The sequence below is a fragment of the Strigops habroptila genome, chromosome 11 (genome assembly GCF_004027225.2).
Source record: "Strigops habroptila isolate Jane chromosome 11, bStrHab1.2.pri, whole genome shotgun sequence".
NCBI lineage: Eukaryota > Metazoa > Chordata > Aves > Psittaciformes > Psittacidae > Strigops > Strigops habroptila.
Window position 1 is genome coordinate 1165918 of NC_046360.1, and position 21089 is coordinate 1187006.

General features: G+C 46.6%; 1 protein-coding gene across 1 annotated transcript in view; it reads right to left on the reverse strand.

Annotated features, from left to right (window-relative positions):
• KIAA1671 (KIAA1671 ortholog) overlaps positions 1–21089 on the reverse strand; it is a 67250-nt gene that overhangs the window by 25223 nt on the left and 20938 nt on the right. Inside the window, exons 3-6 of the mRNA XM_030501041.1 lie at positions 19338–20985; positions 18140–18233; positions 14364–17552; positions 13420–13533 (exon numbers count right to left, since the gene is read on the reverse strand). Coding sequence (XP_030356901.1) covers positions 13420–13533; positions 14364–17552; positions 18140–18233; positions 19338–20932 — 4992 coding nt within the window. The 5' untranslated portion in view covers positions 20933–20985. The remainder of the gene's footprint in view (positions 1–13419; positions 13534–14363; positions 17553–18139; positions 18234–19337; positions 20986–21089) is intronic.

The following is a 21089-nucleotide window of genomic DNA, read 5'->3' on the forward strand; positions in this document are numbered from 1 at the left end:
CCCTGTTCCTGTCAGTGAGCTGTCACAACTGTTCATAGAACACTCTTACTGCAGAGTCTTTAATTTAGAGCTTTGTTCACAGCACACAGTGATCTTGTTCATTTAAGTTTAAAAAAAATAGGAATTAACACAGAGCTTAAAGTTAAACAAATGGCTTATATTTAGGTGCATGAACAAAAGACTGGAATTGCTCAGGCTCCTGCACCTGCTTTTACTTGACAGAGCTCCAAACCCAGCAGAACCTCAAAGCCGTGACAAGCTGCTCGGAGCAGGGTGCAGGGATCACTGTGACATGCCTCGTCTGAAACAGAAATAAACCCTTGGTGCAGCCAGGATCTGTGCCGAGAGAGGAGGAACAGATGATGGGATTCACACCACTGCATCCACCTCCGTCCCGAAGGCAGAAGTCCTGACAAGGACCCGCAGCAGGCCAGGAACCATCTACAGCTTGACATCCTTCAGCCTCACACCTTCCCCGTATTGCAGGCTGTGAAGACAGCCTGGGTGATAATGTGAGGACCTTGAGGTTATCCCAGAATCGCAGACTGGTTTGTGTTGGAGGGGAGCTTAAAGCTCCTCCAGCTCCAACCCGTGCCACGGGCAGGGACACCTTCCACTAGAGCAGGTTGCTCCAAGCCCCTGTGTCCAACCTGGCCTTGAACACTGCCAGGGATGGGGCAGCCACAGCTTCTCTGGGCACCCTGTGCCAGCGCCTCAGCACCCTCACAGGGAAGAGCTTCTGCCTAAGAGCTCATCTCAGTCTCCCTTCTGGCAGGTTAAAGCCATTGCCCTTGGCCTGTCCCTACAGGCCCTTGTCCAAAGCCCCTCTCCAGGTTTCTTGTATGCTCCCAACACAGTGTTGGGGCACCATCAGCTGGAACACATGTCCCACTCTGCCCACACTGGAAAAAATTCGTGACACAGGCCCCAACAAAGCCAACACTGCTGCACAGGTACTCGGAAGACAACACAAGCCTTGCTTCCCCTCTGATTTTGAGAGGGTATCACATCTACCACCCCAGAATAACTGACATGTCATGGACTCTCAGCCAGTCATTGAGGTAATTCTTCTTCCTCCATCCTTCTTCCCATTGGCTGTACCTCACTTTCCTGTCCCTCAAATCCAAGATTCTCCATGCAACCTAACACAGCCAAAGATTAAAGGCCTTAGTGGTTGCATCAGTTTTGTTTTCTTGGGGTTTTTTGGTTTCTTTTGCATGGTGGCAGGATAACTACAACTCATTCAGATGCTCAGACTGTGCCACCCGCCCCAACCACAGCAGCCTGTGGTCAACACAAAAAAGGGAAAAAGGAGGAAAAAAAGAGTGGACAGAGTGTTTTAGCACAAGGACTTTGTACAGTGAAATCTCTTGTAACCTCAAACAGAGGGTATCTCAATATTTACCCTAAATATTTGTTTTCTGCTCCTACTTTCAATTTCTCCTGATACAAAGCAAATAAACTCACGTAGACAATTCTACCTTATGCTTATTCAGAATTTAAGTCAGCTTGTATAGAACATGACACTAAAGGCATTCCTCTCGTACACACAGCCAGCTGCAAGAGTCTGGAATTCCATTTCCAGGCTTTTTTCTTACATTGGGCTATTTTAAAAGCCCACAGAGGCCTCACGAACTAGTGAGCAAGGAGAGGCTGCAGCAGCAACAGGTCCTGCATCAAGGCTTGCCAAGCTTACACAAGCACCCATTAATACCGGAGACAAAGGAAGGTGCTAAAGCGCTTCAGAAGGTATCAGTGTAGTCCAAGGCTGTCAGATAAGGAAAACATTAACTTTGCATTCCTTGTATTCCTTACAGAACTACGCCTGTGATAAGGGAAAACACATTAATAATTCTCATGACTGAACTCTCCACATACTTGTTGCTATCTCCCTAAATAACCTTATCATCGTACCACTGTGGTCATCCGTGATGGGATCGGTGAAAAACCGCAGTTTCCCGTTTCACTGCAATCCCAGCAGGAAGCCAGACATCCCCTTTCCTGTACAAATTTCTGAGCGCTTTTACAGTACTATGTGATTATTCCAAGCTCAATACAAATCAAAGGTAAAATAAGGTGAAATAACTTTCAATCTAAGATTTTAAACAATTTCAGTTTAAACATGATCACCAGCAATAACTGCAACAACCAGAGTGCCAAAAGAGTTTTCTTTGGGAAACAAGAGAAACAGAGTTGGAGGGAACAAAGAAAGGCCCAGTTAAACATCCTGAACATGCATAGTTTTTGTACCTTGAATTGTTTCAGTATAAAACAAAGCTATCAATGTCAAAGCTGAGGGAACAAGCTAAAAATACACTATGTTGTTTGAAAGGCCACGTCCATAATCATTCAGCACTTCCCTTCTATCTCAATGGAGGGGGAAAAACTGAAAAACAAAACAGAAACAGGAAATTCCTACAGCACAAATATTCTGGAAAGCCCTAAAAACATTTGCTTTACATTTGTTTACATCCAAAGGCTCAAGCCAAGCAAAAGATGGGGAGTTGCTCATTTTCCATTTATACAAATAAGAATCCAGGATGAAAGTCTGTTGCTGATAAACATTGCTATACAGATACCAGACATCCCCTCCAATGTGGGCTGGAAACTACAACCAAGTTAGCTACAAGCTTAGTAGCAAGCTAAGCACTGGCTTTAGTGGCACCTAAGAGAGAGGCTTTGGAAAACCAGGAGCTGTCTTACAATAGGGGAGGTATCTGCTGCCAACACAAAACACGATGTGAAAGTTATCCCTAAGGAAATGAAGCTATTTGCACACTGAACTGAAAATACGGGTGTGTAAACAAGTATAAAGCAGGCTGACCACCCTGCGCCACTCCTGGGAGCAGGTCTCTTGTTCTGATCCAATGCACCACCTCAACATGCACCGGATGCAGTTTTTGCTGTGGTTCCAACATGGGAGCAGTTACTTTTCCATGCCCTGATCCAATGGACTCTCAGACCTTAAGCACAGGCAACTGCGTTCAGCTCTGGGGCCCCCAACATGAGGCCTGGTGGCTCTTTCCATTTTCTTCCTACAAACACTGTTCCATGCATCCTTCATTTACATCAGCCACTTCCTGATGGCAGTAAGCAGAACAAACACCAGGTACAAGTTCCTACAATAGCTCCTTTATCCATTTTATCTTGCAACATGCCATTTTTATGACAAAAGCAATAGCATTTATTTGCCGTGGCTGTGGCACCTCGCATGTATACACGGCTCCATTACTTCTTGGACTCTTGGCTCTTGCTGCCCCCTGCTCCTCCTGCCAGGCAGAGCACACCAGCCCCACGTCAGCTGCTGGAGGGTGGCCCAGCCACACGAGGGCCGATGCTCCCACATCCCCGGGGACGTGGGGACCACAAGCTGGCCAAGCCCACACTTACACCAAGCTACACCCAGCAGAGACGCTTTTGTGCAGCCCTAAGCAGTGTCACGGTGCAAGACCAGCCCCACAGTGCTGCAGGAGGCCACATCTGAAGTTGCTTATCAGGATCACTGCTCCAGGAGTGCCCTTCACTTACATTTCACAGATTAAGTGCATTATTTCCTGCTCGGTGTGGAACGCTGCAGAGCTTAAAGGTTGGTCTGCTGGAATTCCTCCTGTGATCATAACTAGGTTTGCTCTATTTCCTGCCCTCAGGAATGCTGCTGAGCTAAGGAACAAATTCAGAAGTAAATCCACATCCAACATCTGCAATCTCCAGCCCTAGCAATCAAAACTTGCCAAATTAGGTACCGTGGTTAGCAAATAACCTATACTGCCTTCCTACCATGGCAGGTACTTATCAGCCTCAACCATGAATCACTAAATCAGATACTTCCAAGCTTCACTCAGGCTTGAGAGTCACCTGCAGTTACTTAAGAGAAGCTCCGCAGCACAGAACAAAGTCCTGCACCTCTTGAGGAAAGCCCACGACAAAGAACTACCTTCCCCCTGCGCAAGCTGCTCTCCAAAACGCTGTTTCCTTCCAGTACAGTAAACACGCACTGGCTGTGCGAACAACTCGCAGCCGCCGAAAGAATGGGAACAATAGTGGGAACTTGGCTGTCTCCCAGCACCAGGAACACGGACAACAGCATGGGAAAGCAGGAACTGAGTCACAACAAGTTGAGATCAAAATATTAGTGGGGAGGCAGCGGTTACCTCTGCTTTGTGTGTATCAATGAGGTTTAACAATCCACTTCCAGCCTCCCAGCAGAGGCGTACTCACCACTTCAGGCTCGCACTGAAGGGGAAGGGGCAGGCAGTGCCCAGCTCCAGCTGCTCCAAGCCCGGAATGACCCAGTCATTCCAGAATAAAAATTACCAGGTCTACCTCTTCCTGAACAGACCTTATAGTGCAGAATTAACCTAGAATGCACCATTTCATCAAAGCATTTGATGGTAAATTAAACTGAATACCACACCTGATGACGACAGCCTGTCCTGGATCCTGCACCTTGTCCCTTGTGCAAGCCTGGAGTCATGGCAGGATGAGTGGCCTGGAGCCAGCGCCCGGCCTTGGTGGCTGAACAGCACTCTCTCGTGTTCCTGCTGGGAACGGGCTTCCCTGCGTTCTCTGCTTGCCCTTAGCTATGGCACAGAAGTTAGAATTCCTCTTCCACAGCAGCTTTCAGGGATTAGGAAAATGCCTTTTCAGACAGATTTTTTCCCTGCAACAGGGCTCCATTTACTGTTTGAAAGGCAGGTTTAGCTGCTGACACCAGCCCAGCAGATACACCTCACACACTACCTGCATGTGAGGGATTCCTGAGTGTTCAGGAAAAGATATGTGCCTGAAACACAACTGCCCCATCGTAAGAAGTAAACCTGTAACAGAACAGACTGTCCAGAGGAAACCCAAGGCAGTGCCCTCAAGAGGAAGCCACAGAGCACCCACAGCGAGTGCCTGCCCTCCCTCCAAGCAGGGATAACCATTCCCACAGCACACAGACCCACCATTAGGGTTTCCCTCCATCCCCCTGGAAACGCTGCAGCAATGACATGCCCTTGCCATGGCTATTAATGAGCTGCCACTTCCTCTGGAATCACCTGATAAAGAGGTACCAAAACCACCCTTAAAAGGCAGCAACAAAATGTTGTCAAAACAAAATTCAGATCTTACCGAAATGCCCCAATTTTCTTTTGGTTTTGCAATTGTCGTTTAATGACTGTTCATAAAGAGTAAGGAAGTCTTCTAAAATCATCACAGTGCTGCAGGGGAACATTTCATTTAAAACATGCCATTTTCCATTGAATGCTTTTAGGATGCAGCATGTTTGCTATTTGAACAAAGACAAGAGCCAGGCTGGGAAGAAACAACTCGCCAGGAGTGGTACCCGCCATGCTCAGGAGGCTCAACACCAGCATCTGCACCAGAAGGCCAAAACTGAGCAGCCTAGAGCCACCTTCCATTTCAGCTGTACCACAGTATTATGTGTGTGTGACGCAGCTGCAAGATTCATGAGAGATTCTCTGCTCCTAAGAGGACGACACTGGGCTTCCACAGGCTTTTTGCACCTTCACTGTGCTAACTTGGAGCCAAGCTTCCCTTAGACCACACCTATGATGTTTTCAAGGCATCCTCACTTGCCAAGGTACTAAGAACTGCCCCAGCACAGTTCACATCCTGACACCAACCATCTTCTCCGTGTGAGCTCGGCAGCTCCTGTTCACAATCAGCCAGGGCTCCTATTCCCTCCCTTCAGCACCTGTTCTGGAAGGGATCCAGAGCTTCCCTACCTCTTGCCAGCTCTGCCCCCACCGAAGCCTGGCCTCCACTCACCGAGCCGGCTTATGTTACCTGGTTCTACCTGTGACACGGATCGCTGCTTATCACAGTGCTCCTACAGCAGCCTCAGACACAGCATCAAAGTTGCAGCATCCCACAAAACACCCTGGGGCAGAGCAAGAATTGCTCACAACTTTGAGATAGCTATGGACAGGAACAGAACTGACGGAGCCCTCCGGTAGTGGCTGTGTCCACAAGCAAGCCCAAAAAGCTGGTTATTGGACAAAGGGCATTGCAGAGGAGCAGGAAACCACCTTCCTGTGGTGCATCCCTGGCATGCCGACCAGCTCGTGGTGTGACTGATGCAGGCAGCTGGACAACAGACTATTGAGCTGCACTTAAAGGACTTCTTATTCAAGTCAGACCTAAAGATGTCTTCTATCAGCTGCAGCAAAGCTCCTCACCATCTGGAAAAGGGATGATGAATACCCCATGTACCCTGGAAAACACTCAAATAGAATAAATACAGCACACGGTCACTGCAAGACTGACACTTGAATATGTAATTACAATAATGAACCAATTAAAGATAATGGAAAGAGCTCGGCTAGGAGGAAGTACAGGCAGAGCAGAGGAGGAAGTGATGACGTGGAGTACAGAGCTATGATTCGGTGTCTGAACGTCAGCTGCCGGCCACAGCGCAGCTGGTGATCAGTGCGCAGTGCTCCGGCCCCACACGTATCCGAAGGGGTCCAAATAACACCTACAGTCTGTAATTGAAAACATGCCTGAGAGCAGCTTGGCCCGTGTGGATTCCAGGCTGATGGAAAAGGCAGCAAGAGGAATTGGTGCTGACACCAGCTGATGGAAAACAGCCAGCCCTGGGCAGGCCAGGAAGAGGAACACCTGCAGCAGCCTATGCCTAACCACGGTGTTGTGGCTTAAGCTCAGCCTAAGGCAGGTCCAACCACAGACAGCCCCAGCAAGGGCTGCAGACAGACCTAAGAGGAAGCCCAGACCCTTCTTCTCCCCATCACAGCAAAAGCTTACTTGTGTGCCATACAGCTTATAGCTCACACCACCTCGAATCCGAATGGTCAGAGCCAAAGAAGCATCGATATATTGCTGCAGTCACAAACCCACAAGCCGCGGAGAAACTTCTCCCAACAACAGGCACATTTATAGTATGAAAAGACAATTTACTGAGGGTGAACCAAACAGAGTGGTATTTAAGAGTCCTGCTCTTCCCCCTCTCAAGGAAACATCAACTATCCTGTCCAAAATCAGACTGTGCGAATCACACCAGCCAGGAACTTCTGATTCTGGAACAGCTATCCTAAACACTCAAAGCCTTATGCAGTGATCTGCACGACCCATCAGCACTCCTGGCTTTCCTTTTACTGCTCTTTCTTTCGCTGGTTGGTACAGTTGCAGCCATAGTCCTCAGTAGCTCTCATTACCCATCACAAAGTCCAACCCTAGGTGTTGCCCGGGAACCTGCTCCTCAGCAATCCCATCACACTAAGGAAAACACTGACATGAAGCGAGCTGCAGTACTTCAGAGTCCCGCAGCAGGCCTCATTATGGGTGCAGATGACCCAGGTTTGATTAGCTTGCTCTCCTCATTATCACAACTCCAACTGAAAAGGGATCTCTTGGCTGCATTGCTGGACTGACCTCTGCCTGCATCTAACACAACCTAGTGACAAAAAGCAGGCTTTGCGGTGGGCACTCACCACTTCCCGCATGCTCAGGCAGACCACAGCTATGCTGTGCTCAAAAAACACTCTGAGGATTTGACAATGTCCCTACACACCACAACACCACGTATCCTGTCCGCAGATCAGGAGAGGAATCACCAAATAATGGGCACACAGCTGGCACTGACTGTGTCCCTGTGTCCCACAGCTACACCACTGCGCAGGAGTAAAGCAACTACGCAGCAGGAGAGATGCAACCCATTGGGAACTCAAAATAGAGCTTTTAAAATGCATTTTCATTATAATGCCTTTTAATTAAGAGTTACAGGTTCTTCAGGTATGTCCATCTAATGAATAAAGTATCTTAGCTCCCCAGGATAGATTAAATAACACTTGACAACTAACCCCGACATCTCTAGTTACTCCTGATTAAAGAGAGAACTGATACCTCCCTAGCAGCCTTCAGCTGTAACATCACCACAGAAAGAGACTAAAGGCACAAATGTGCTTTTCCCTTAAAATTTCTTTTTTTTATATATGTATTTAATATCCTATTGTCCAATATCTTCCTGCAACATATCAGGAGTGCACTAAAGAGAACACCTTAAGAAATGCTTCAAGGTCCCTAAAAGAGCCTGTACACACAGAAAACAGAACATACCTGTCCTGTTACAGACTAAAACTGCCCCATGTTAGACACCATCCCAGTGAGGATCTGGTCTGATCGAACAGTTTGGGTTAAGTTGGGGTTTTTTCTTCTGGCCTTATGGAAAATCACCAGATAATGTGAAAGCAAAAGCACTTGGAGATCTCTTGGAGATCTCTTTCAGCGTTCTCACACCAGGAAGAACATCCACTCCCTCATCACACTGAAGTCTGATACATCATGGTCACCTTTTAATATGCGATTTAAAGACAGGTTGCCTCTTAAAACCATAGCTAAAGAAAATCAGAATGGCCAAAGACTTCCATGGTTTACAGCACTACAGTCTCCAACAGGGAAAGACCTAGTTCTTTGAGCACTATTTTCTCTCCCAGCTGCAAGAACTTTGCATTGGCAGCCCCATCTCTGATCACAACTGCTCACAGCACACACAAGGCAAGGATTGTAAAACTCAGCTCTAAATGTGGGAAGCCAACTCTGCTAGTTTCAAAACAGGCCAGCAAACAGCTAACATTAAAGGGTGTAGTGTGTCAGTGCCGCTTACATGGATTTACAGTTGAAAATGTCGTGAGATTAATGCAAACAGCACAACAAGCAAATGAAAACTGATGCTGGATTTGTACAGAAGAAATTAAAACATTAAGGAATTAGGCTCAAAGTAGTACAGCATCTATTCATAACGCTTTACAATCACACTCATCTTTTATGAATGTGAAAATATCAAATAGCAATCCCTGTGCAACAGTAACCCCTCCCAGGCAGCAGCCTGCCCAAGCAGACTCTCAGAAAGAGCTTTTCATAGAGGGCTGTTTGAAGAGGAAGCGCTACCTGAGACACGAGAGACCCAGAACAGCCAAATTAAATACACGGAGTTGTGAAATCCCACACTGCTGAACCAGGGGTGCTGCTGCTTGACGCAAAGAGAGGCGGCAGGGGAAGGAGCACCCCTGGGAACAGCACTCGCCAGAGCCCAGCTTCCAAACACACAGAATCCCAGCCTGGTGTGTGTTGGAAGGACCTTAAAGCTCCTCCAGTTCCAACCCCTGCCACGGGCAGGGACCTTCCACTAGAGCAGGTTGCTCCAAGCCCCTGTGTCCAACCTGGCCTTGAACACTGCCAGGGATGGGGCAGCCACAGCTTCTCTGGGCACCCTGTGCCAGCGCCTCAGCACCCTCACAGGGAAGAGCTTCTGCCTCAGAGCTCATCTCAATCTCCCCTCTGGCAGGTTAAAGCCATTCCCCTTTCCCCATCACTACATCAGGAAGAGTATTTCTAACACACAGTAATACAAAACTACAACTGCTATAGTTAGACATTAACAAGGAAGAAATTCCAGTTACTAGGAGGGTTTTCTGAGGCACATTCAAGTAGTCTGCAGTCTCCTTATTTTAAGTGAGTATTAAAGATAAAATAGCCTTTCTCACCCAAAATAACCCCCAAGTTCAATGTTACTATCTAGCTACATCAGAACAAAATTCCAAAGCAAACCCACTGCTGCCTGTGAACATCCTCAGTATCTCTGAAAACAGCTACAAACATCCAACTTGACAAGCACAACTCGAGCCCACTTACCCACAGATACTGCAGCAGCTTCAGCAGACGTGGACAGTAATAATACTCCATCTTCCACAGCTGAAGTTAAGGCAGAACCATGGTGGGCAGAGCCAGGCTCCTGCTCCTCCCCGCCTCCGGCAGCAGCTCAGAGCAGAGCGGTGGGATGAGAAGCAGCAGGAACGCTGTAGGAATGGTGTGTGCTGCCCAGCCCCACGTCACCACGCTCTGCTCTGTGCCTTTAACAGATGCTGGGACTACTTATAAGCGGTAGCTGAGCTCCCGGCACCATGTGACTTCACCACTTGTTATTTAGCATCGAACTGCTCCGACCTCTCCCTTCTCTGTAATCCCGAGTGCGTTAGGCTGGAATTAATAATAGTACTTTGGGTTTCGTGCTAAAAAGCTCTTCATCTGGAGGGAAAGAGAAGCTTCTCCCCCCTCTCTGCTGGGCAGGCTGGGTTATGAAATGCTGTTAGTGGTCAGGGTTGCCAGCTGACCTTATTTTCAGTTAATGTAGAAGGAAAAGCAAAAACCACATGTGAAAAGAGCTGCTGCTTTAAATAGAAAAACGTCTTTTGTGAACCAGAAGAAACAGACACAACAAAGTGACTTTTTATACACCACGGGAATGCTCCCAGCAAGCGAATACTACCAAAAAAGGAAGCAAGCCTGGGCAAACCCAGTCCTTAACCAACACCAGCCACCCTCCTCCGGGCTGGTTTCAGCAATAGGAAGCAGAACTGAATGACTGAAGAGCGGTAGGTACTTTGTGAAGAGAGTTGCAACACCTCTACCTGTTCCTGCTTTTCTGACCTGTGTCTGGCTTTGGATGGGAAAAGGCAAGATAAGTGGCCGGAGCCAGTCCAGGGAGGACCCTGACGGCTGTTCTCTCTCCAGTTCTCACCTTTCCTTGTGAGGAACAGCGTGGAGGGGGCACAACACCTTCCAGGACACCACAGCCTCCTCTGCTTGGAATTCTGGGTCTGGATGGCTAACAAAAACACCCCTCACTTTTCTAATCACCACCTGAAAGACCTTGCGGAGCTGACAAGTTCTTTTCACTTTCTTCCAGATTTCCACGCATGGTTTTCAGTGCATCTGCATGCACTGGAGGCTTTACACAACGCGGAGATGAGAAGGCGTGCTTTCCAGTGGGCAGGAGAGACCTGTCATGGGCAGAACTGGGAACTGCAGATCTGTGAAAGGCCCAACTACAAATTCATCTGCTCATGTTTATAAAATATTTATCTTCTCTCCCTTGCGGTTCCCTTCCAAAATATTTCTAAGAGTCAGCTCATGATTTTCTTAAACAAATCCTTCTCCACCCACACGCCACATCTTTATATGGATACCAAGTTTTCCTCACCAAAGGACATCAGGACAAGGGGAATGGCTTTAACCTACCAGAGGGGACACTGAGATGAGCTCTGAGGCAGAAGCTCTTCCCTGTGAGGGTGCTGAGGCGCTGGCACAGGGTGCCCAGAGAAGCTGTGGCTGCCCCATCCCTGGCAGTGTTCAAGGCCAGGTTGGACACAGGGGCTTGGAGCAACCTGCTCTAGTGGAAGGTGTCCCTGCCCGGGGCAGGGGGTTGGAGCTGGAGGAGCTTTAAGGTCCCTTCAACCCAAACCATTTTCTGGGATTCTATGATAAAATAAATAGATAAAATGTATAACCAGAGGCTTCACAATAATTCATGCCTACACCAGCTTTAGGACCAGAGTGCTCTGTTTGAACTACACAAAGTAGCAAATTTGGATCTAACTCATAGTTGCATCAAAGCTGCTGTTTGCAGATGAAGGCACAATCCCTTCGGCCCGACACAAGTGCAGTTACCTTACTTGGTGGGGTGAGCCACATCGCACATTCCCCACTTTGTAATTCATAAGACTCCTATCAGTCTTGATGACTTCACCAGGAACTGAGGTTTGTGACCCAACGTCAGAGAATTAAAGACATGTGTCAGCTGTGATGGAATCCTCCTGATTTATGAAAGACAACCCTTGAAAACACCTTCTGAAATCCAGGTGGTTCACCACAGTGCGGTGCAGTTATGGTGTGTTAGAGAGAGCTCAGCCTCGAGCTCCAACACAAACACAACAGGTCTCTCCACCAGAGGGAAGTATTGAAACGTACCAAAGAGAACAGCGACCACACTGCAAACTGCACACCAAGAGCTTCTCCAAATGAAAACAAAGGTTTCAACCTTGGTGCCAGAAGAAATAGTTCAGTTTTACATCCTCTTCTGCGATATCTGTGTGGGGCTTTGGCAAACAGGGAAGTATGGTGAGCTTTCCACCTCCTGAACGCTTTACACACACAGAGACCAGGCTGCCCCTGTTGCTGCCACTGCTCTGCAGAACAAATACACCACGATCCAGCTCTTCAAAGCAACTCCAGTGGGTGCTGGACAGAGTGCTCTTATTTGGTGGGGCTCTCAGCCTTCCTTTCCTGCCTCAGGCTACACTGGGCAAAGTCAAGGGTCCATCCCGAGCCACCTCACACTTCACAACCACGTTGGAGAATAACAGTCATGTTTATGTAAGCCCAGTAGCTGAAGATTTCAACCACCCCAGCACTACTTCTGACAGCACTTCTATCCCCCATATTCTGCCTTGTCAACATCATCTTACATATTTGCACCACAAGCTGATGGCACATAACAACTTTTAGGGATCAAGTGATAATTGCTAACTCTGTAAATAACCCCAACTCCCCCCAAGACGAAGATTCAAGCTGAAGGCCATGCTGAAATTGGAAGGACAAGGGGATATGAGCCCTTGGATACCTTCCATGAAGTTTTAAGGCTAGAACTGGAAGACGATGAGCCTGTTTCCAAAACTCCTATTAGGAAACTTGTTACAAAATCCTTACAGGTTTCCTTTTTCTTCACTGGAAAAAAGAACTCGGTTCCTTTCCTTTGTTTTCTCTTTGTCTGCTCTCTATCGAAGGGCTGTAAATAGCAGTGTGACTAACTACAAAACCAGCATCTCTGCAAGCAGCAGTACTCGCAGCCACCACACGAGTGTGCAGCAGACCAAGAGGACAGATGACCTTGGGACAGTCAGAATGGAAACACCCTTCAGTCACCCCCTGTCCACGCAAGGGGAAGGGCTCTGAAAAGATGGGGGACACCCAGATTTTCAAAGAGAGCAAAGATGCGTGTGTGGACTTATAACGGAGTGTACTCTGAAGTGACTACAGTGTTATTCCAGTGTATCAAATCTGTTTCCATGCACAAGGTTAAAAACAAAACCAACAAAAAACCCACAGCACTTGCAGTGGTTCCAAACAAGTTCTTCCAGTAAGGAAGGATTTCAGTGGCAGCAACAATGTCTCTCTTAAAACCGGTGAGTTCTGTGCTGTTGATGTGGCCTCAAACCTTGCATTTTCCACAGAAAATACTGGTATTTCATTTATGTAACTTTTGGCAGATCCAGGTTTTTGCTTTGTATTTCAGACCAACACCTGGACATAGGATGCCATTTCCCAACAGAAAATTCCACTGTGGGCTGAAGTCAGGCCATCCTTCTGCAACTTAGGAGAATATCACCTAAGTGATATTCTTACAACAACTTTAAGTGGGAGTTTACCCCAAAAAACAAATCAGACAACCCAAAACGTCAGCTGTGATCCTTCACATAAATAGTTCTCTGTGTGTTGCTAACAGAACAAAATTCAAGCTGTCATTTTCCAGGCTCTGAAATGGTTCTGTTTGTGCAATAGTTCAGTTTTCACGGCCTAAGCTGAGAGCCCCCACCCGAGAACCCCTCCACAGCCACGTACCGTCCTGTCGTCTGCCCTCCTCTCCTTGTAAAAGCTGTGGTGGCTTCCCTGGGTGGAAACCAAGAAGAAGTCTGTTCTATCTGAACTCTGCTTGCTCCACTCTCTCCTCGAAGCCTGTGAAAAGAAAAGAAGAACAGAGGAAGTTCAAAGCTGAAAATGCAAATGGAAAACATTGCAGGCATCAACGTTCACCTGGCTCCGCAGTAACGTGTCACCAGTCAGGATGAGCAGGGAAGTTCCACCTACACATGAGGACTGTTCACCCAGTAAAAATACAGAATAGATGAGATGAGCTCTGAGGCAGAAGCTCTTCCCTGGGAGGGTGCTGAGGCGCTGGCACAGGGTGCCCAGAGAAGCTGTGGCTGCCCCATCCCTGGCAGTGTTCAAGGCCAGGTTGGACACAGGGGCTTGCAGCAACCTGCTCTAGTGGAAGGTGTCCCTGCCCGGGGCAGGGGTTGGAGCTGAAGGAGCTTTAAGGTCCCTTCCAACCCAAACCATTTTCTGGGATTCTGTGGTTCTATGAGTTTGCTTCCTTCAGAAAAAAAGATAAGATAAAAAAACAACCCAAAAAGAACTCCAAGATCACTGCTGACAACTTGCAAAATCAACCCAAACTACTACTTTTCTAATAATTATAGAGCTGCAGAATTAACAGTTTAACATCCCAACATTAATGAAATAATACGCACACACTTTAAAGCTTTTCCAAGCTTCCCATGGAAACATCAATAAATATTTATGCACTTGAAAGAAGAATCTAGTCATGAAGTACAATACAAATTCCTCAAGAAAACACAACCCAGAGGACAGGAACTCTACTGGATGTCCCTGCTCACTTGCTGCCAAGTCACAGCTGATGCTGAAAAGCTGTGTAGACACTTAATAAAAGCTTCTCCTCACTTTCAGTGTCAGTTCCAGGAACACCTGCATACCCTGTGCAATACCTTTTTATCCTCATAGAAGAACAACTCTGACCGAGCTGCCACCTTGTGTTTCCATCCGCTGTCAGCTCCTTCCAGCGGGAAGCTCTGCCGGGACGGGTGCAGATCCTTCCTTGCCCTCACCTCCTGCAGAAGCAGCAGAGTGTCTTTTCCTTGGCGGCTCTTTTCCGAATAGGATCGTCTCAAATCTGAGGGTGCACTTCCCAAGCCAGAGGTATAGCTCTTCCAATCAGCTTTGCTTTTCACACTGGAAGAGTCATTCTCACACTCAGTCTTATTTGCACCGTCTTTGTTCCTCACTATAGAGATCTTTGCTACGTTTTTGCTCCAATCACCTTCTGGAGATGCCTCCAGAGACTGTTCTTTTGTGACCAACTTCTTCTGTAAGAGGCCATCATCCGCCTTTATGGACAACTTGGAAGCAAAATTCACTTCCACCCTTTGGTCTGCACCAACCGCGCTGATGGGCTGTACCTTATCGATCACCAACTTTGAACTCTGGCTCCTGGAACTGAAGTTCACTTCTTCATCCTCATCAACAATGAAAGTTTTCTTCCTCGTGAACTCCACAGGGGAATTCACAAACTTCTCTGGACAAAAGCTGCTCGGATTTCCCCAGTAAGGAGGAAGGAACTTTCTGTCTTTGGGCTTTGGTTTATCAAATTCAGGGCTATGCGATTCCTGTTTCTCTTTGCTCTTTTCATTTAGAATTAATTTCTCTGGCTTGTTGTACTCATCTGCACACTCACCTTGTTTGTTAACAACAGAATAGTGATCTGATCCCTTCCACTCTTTCCAGCTATAGGAAGAAGTCACCCTATCTGACACGTTTCTCTTGTTCTTTGATTTCTCCCTACTCAGCGAACTCTGCTCTTCAGAGAGCTTGTCTTGAACATTACTGGCCTTCACTGGGTCGTCTTTGTACTCTGCCATAAGCGCATCAATATCGAGGATGTGGGACCTGTAACCCTCCTCAGCCTTCCTCCCAGGTAAATCAGAGTGATTTTCACTCCGTTTCGGGGCGGCTGGTTCACTGTCTTTAGGTAACTGTGCAAAACACAGCGGGGATCTGGGCTCATGGTAAGAGGAGGCTTTTCTTCTGCTACCTTTGAGATCAGTTTGAGCTGAACTTTCCAGATCCGGTTTTAACACGAAGGCATCAACATCTACAATTTTCTCTTTAGAACGATCCAGCCCTTTTTCATGATACTGTTGGTGATCTTTCGTAGATACAGGAAAATTACCAAATGCAATGTTCTTGGAAAAAACACCATCTTTGTGGTCATCTTTGCCCCAATCCCTGTGAACGTGCACTTCCCGTGAGGCTTCTCTACAGTTTGTACTCCTCACGTTTGTATCTGGTTGCTGCAAGGAAGGTTTGGACCTTCCAGGGAAAACAGGGTCCAGATTAACTGTGGCTCCCTCACTTGAGCTAGAACTTGTCCTGCTTTCACTTGTACTAGGAGCACATATGAGGCTTTTCTCTTTCTTGTTATCAGGGAGCTGATAAGTGACTGCAAAATAAGTTGCCTTTGGCTCAAAGGCAGAACTCTGTTTTTTCAAGTCATCAGCAGGCCTGCCAAGAGCAGTCTGGTTTGCCTCGTCCCCTTCCACCCCTTCCTTGCTTTTTTTGCTTCTCTTTTTAACTAAGCCTTCATCCAACTGCAGTGAATCTGTCCTACTCAGCCTTTTGATGTTGTCAGGGGTGAGCCAGATGACTTCTTCGGTCTTGATGGAATCCTGAGGCAAGGTTCTCCTCCTCCACCTCTCAGAAATCTTCAAGTCAGAAACGCTGCTTCTGGTTCTCCTGACTTTGTCTTCTGGATCTGTGACTCTCATTTTTTCACTGCTTTCACGAGCTGGACTACCTAAGCTAAAGCCTTGTTCTTTGCGAGTAAAGTCTAGACTTTTCCTTAAACCAAAGGCCCTGGGCTCCTCTTTATTAACCGTTAGTGCTGTTGGATCAGGTTGGGGGCTACTGGATGATGTACTAAATTGTCCACCTGAAAGCACAGAGGACTGGGCCCCATGTTTATTGACACTTGAAGTAACTTCCCAATCCAAGTTGGTTCTGTATTCATAGCTGTCTGTCCCTCCTGGTCTAAAAGTCCTCTTCTCAGAAGAGGATTTCATCACATTAAACCTTTCTGTTCTATCCAAGGAAGAGGCTTCACTCTTTTCATTTTGAATTTCAGAATGTGGCTTGTTTGCTTCTTCATTCATTCCCAAACACTTACTTTTGTTTGTAGAATAGGGGATTTTCTCAGCTATTAATATTGGACTAGTCTTATCAGAATCTTTTTTCTGTTCAGGTAAAGTGCACTCAGCGGGTTCTCTCAAAGCAGCCTTGCTTGTAAACACCTTTGTGTCTCTAACTTCCGAAATAATACTATCTTCTTTCAAGTAGAGAGTTTTACTACTCGTCCTAACCAACTGACCAGTGGGTGAAACATCCTCATCGGTTTTATTCTCCTTCACAGATGATTTTCTAGTTCTGAGTGTCATGGCCTTTTTCTCTGGAACCATTGTAATGGCTTCACTAAGAGCTCTTTCACCACAGGTCTGGAAGATTTCATATCTTGGCTCTACTCTCTGGTAAATCACAGAGCCCTCTGCATGTTTGGGAGTGGGCTTTTCACTTTTCTCAACCAAAGATTTTTCCAAGAGAATTCCTGAAGTCATCTTCTTGTCTTCACTTGAACCAGCTGGTTTCCCACTTTTCTCTCCATATGCTGTATGTTTTGAGAGATCAGGCTGCTTCTGATACTCCTTCTTTATACCTGTGGTTTCCTCCACTTCTCCCACCCACGATCGTCTGCTGGGCCCTGAAGTCACCACATCGTGCTTTGCCTCAGGCTCATCATTCACTTTCAGAGCAGAATCAGCTCCAGGGTGATCAGCAGCAACGTTATGCCTCTGGACATGATGGTCAAACAAGGTGGCTCGGACAGTTTTAATGTAGGTCTTTTCCAGAGGTGTGCTTGCATTTAGTTTTCTTTCCAAGCTGCTTGTGAAGGAGACGGAGCTGTCACTTTGCTGGGGAAAACGCTGACTGTCTCCAAGGAAGCTCCTACTCCTCTCCAGCTCAGCAGCTTTATGTGTTATCTTCAAAACCTGCCGGGGCTTCCAGGGGTTCCCAGTAGCATGTGCCTCAGTGCAATCAGTGCCATGGCCAAGCTTGATCTCCTTGCTCTGGAACAGGAAAATCCGACAGTTAGGAGAGTTTATTGAAAAGGTGTGTAAGAAAGCTTATTTTCAAACTTACTTGTGCCTACTCTGTGCAACATGGTCTGTACAGGTTAAACACAAAATCCCCTCAGACCAAGGTAACTAAGCAATTGTGTAGCTCCTGATTATAACATAATTATCTCACAGCTTGATTTTTCCTTTTAATGCAAAAAAGGAAAGAAGTGTTGATACGTGATATGCAGGACTGAACTCCTGAGCGCAGATTCCACAAGACATTCTAATCTGTGGTGAATTTATACCCACATCGAACTCCAGAGAAGACAACACATGCCAAAACAGCACAAAACTTGAGAAGGTTCATAACCCCAGCTACCCCAGAACCACTCAGCACTGAAGACTCCCATACTTGATCGGCGTGTCCTAAAGATAGACTCACACAAGTAAACCTATTAGGATTATGTCACTCTTAATACTCTCAATACCCATTTTCAAGTCACTGATTGATAAAGACACGCAGGACAGTGCTCTCTGCCTTCCAAACCAATGCACACCCAGCTGGAGACCGCACCGGCTTGATGCCACTTTCTTACCTTTGGGGTTTCTGGTGTTTCCCCCATAGAGTCGCTTCTCATTTCAGTGGGTTTCTCAGGCTTTGCTTCACTGCTTGAAGTCAGACTTGAAAACCTAAACCAAGAGATTTCTGTTACTTCCTTTACTCCAGCGAGTTAGTTAGCAAATACACTCCCACCAAAGCAGGCTGGTAGAAATTGGCCAATAACCTGTATTTCTTAAAGGAGAAACATCACCATTTCATAGTCAGCAACTGTATTTGGTGGTTTCATTGCATCTAAACCAAAGGATTGTTGTTTCCCAAAAAATGGTTGATTATGCAGCTGACTGTACAGTGTAAGATTTAGAGATAATGAGGCACAGTGGAAGAGATACTCATACTCTTGTGCCTCAGGTAAATCTTATTTTGATCACAATGTTGAAAGACCAAGGTTCACAAAGCAGGTCCGCTGAAAAACACCCGCAGCACTCGTTAAGTGAAGCACATTTCCCTTACACTACCTAAACCCACCACTCTTCTGTCCTTCTGCCTCTTGCATGACAGACAACCACGAACACGGATGCAGGACTGCAGGGGGGGTCTCACCAGAGCAGAAGAGAGCAGGAGAATCCCCTCCCTCGGCTGCCGGCCGCAGTTACCCAACTTGGCTCTGACAGAACACATTTATCGTGGACTCAATCTCTTTGTACTGGACAGGATTTTTGCTCCTTTGGGTGGGTGTACAAAAATAGCAGATCTCATATTACCCTAATAGCACTGCTCAGGGCCGCAGCTCCGGCAGAATAGACATCATCGATCTTCAGGCTTTAATATGACAGCAAAATAAGATTCCTGTCTGGCTGAAAACCCGATACTCTGTCCTGCTGTCAGAGACATGGGAACCATCCTTCTGCCTTCCAACAAATATAGAAGCTTGCAAGGCTACAGTGCTCACCTCAAGATCTCAAAATGCATGAGATTTTAATGACAGATATACTGTTACAGCCACCAGACTGACAGCATTATTTTTGCTGTCATTTGCAGCTCTTGTCAGGCTCTGTTTCATTACATTTTCTACTTTTTGGGTAAGAAAAGGTGAGAAAGAGGCTCCAGAATAACAGTATAAAGAAAAATTACATTTAGTGGAACCAAGAAGATCAGTTTTATGGCACTGAGAGAACAAATTTTACTGCATGAGGTGGAGTTAAGAGGATTAAACAGAATTTCTCTGAACTCACATCTTGGTGAAGTCTGCAGAACGTGGTCGTGACGGCAGTGACCTGCGCAGGTTTCCTGCCCTGGCCTCAGGGTTTTCTGTTGTCAGCTCTTTGATTCTCTGCTGGATGGTCACACTTCTGCTTTCCTTCTCAGCAGCTGATGGGAGCAGTTCTGCATCCATTGAGGTGCTGGGATTTTCGGGAGTAAACAAACTAATGTGTTTTTTAACACTACCTCTTACAATAGTATTCTCTGTTTGTGAGGAAGCTGCAGGGCTTTCAGAGCCTGGGATCATACACGTGTCCTTCTGATCTGGTCTTTTCCCCCCCTTAACAGTTCTGTTTTCACACGTGGTTTCACGGCTTCTTTCGGAACCCTGCAAGTTAGTCGTTAGTTCTGGTTTTGTCTCAATTTGTTCACTTTTAGGTTTAAGCTTTGTCTCCCAGATGCATTTTCCATTATTTAGGATACCAATATCCTGACTACTGCACTTCAGAGTTGGTTTAGAACTGCCTTTATTAAATTCAGTTTCCTCAGGTTTTGGCCCCATTTCAGCCTGACCGTGACAGCCCACATCAGTAAAAGATGTTCTCGATGCATTCTCCTTGTTGTCGTGAGAGGAACAAGTCTTCTTGCAAGGAGAAAGATCTTTATGTTCAAACTTAGCTGTCAGGTCCATGGACAAAGGCCTAGGTTTCCTAGCCCAGGATTTCTCTGCAGGAGCTGTCTCCTCAGCATCTTCCACAGTGCGATGCTTTTGATCCCGTAGCGATTCCAGGAAAATAGCAGATACTGGTCTTTGCTTTGGCCTTTGCTGCAAATCAATAGAGACATCAACTTTTCTGCCGATGTTATATGCATCATCATCGGTTTTCTCCCCTGGACGAACTTCAGAAGCATCTTTTTTTTCACCAGTTTTGAGGGAGTTCCAAGAAGCTGGCCTGAGACTGGAGGAAAGAGATATCTGCCTATGGAGAGACCCCTCAGGACTCCTGCAGGTCTCAGATGGTTTCTCCAGCTTCGCATTGCACTGCAGCTCTTTTGTTTGCATAGTCGTAAACACTCTGCGGTCATCAGCAGCCCTTTTCTCCTGGGCCAGGTTCACCTTTGCTTGCTCTGTGCCTGCTGCCTCAAAGAGAATGACAGTGTTTGCACTGGGCCCAGTGTAGAACGTCATGTTTGTGACCACTTCACTGCCAGCCTTACTTTCATTGTCTATTGCCTTCTGATCTACTAATGGAGGAACATTTCCACTCAATACCTTAACAGATGATGTTTCTTCAGGGCCCTTTCTAACAAGACTACTTGACCTGAAAGCTGGAACAGGTGGTTTTACATTTGCAAAAGTATCTGAAGATTTCTCCTTCGAAAAGGGCTTTGGGAAGAGCCTTGGTCGTGATCCCAGCGATGGCATCGTTGCAGATCTCAGAGTACTCCCAAACTTGCTCTTCTCTTCCAGAGTCAGTGATGCTGAAGCCTCTTTTGCCTTGCTAGTTGCATCTGAAAGCACACTCACATACACACGCTGTGATTTATCCTCCTTTCTGATCTCATTTAAGTCAGGTACTGTCGTCAAAGACGCCAAAGTAGAATTTATTTCTACTCTTGTTGCCATAGTTGTAATTACACATTCAACAGAACTGAAAAAATCCAGCAAGGAAAAAGAACCTGCAAAACAAGAAAGGAAATGCAAGTACTGATGTAGAGGGAGCATGAATATCAAATAACATCATTCCAATTTAAATTCATGCAGTAGCTAAACTCAGATTAAG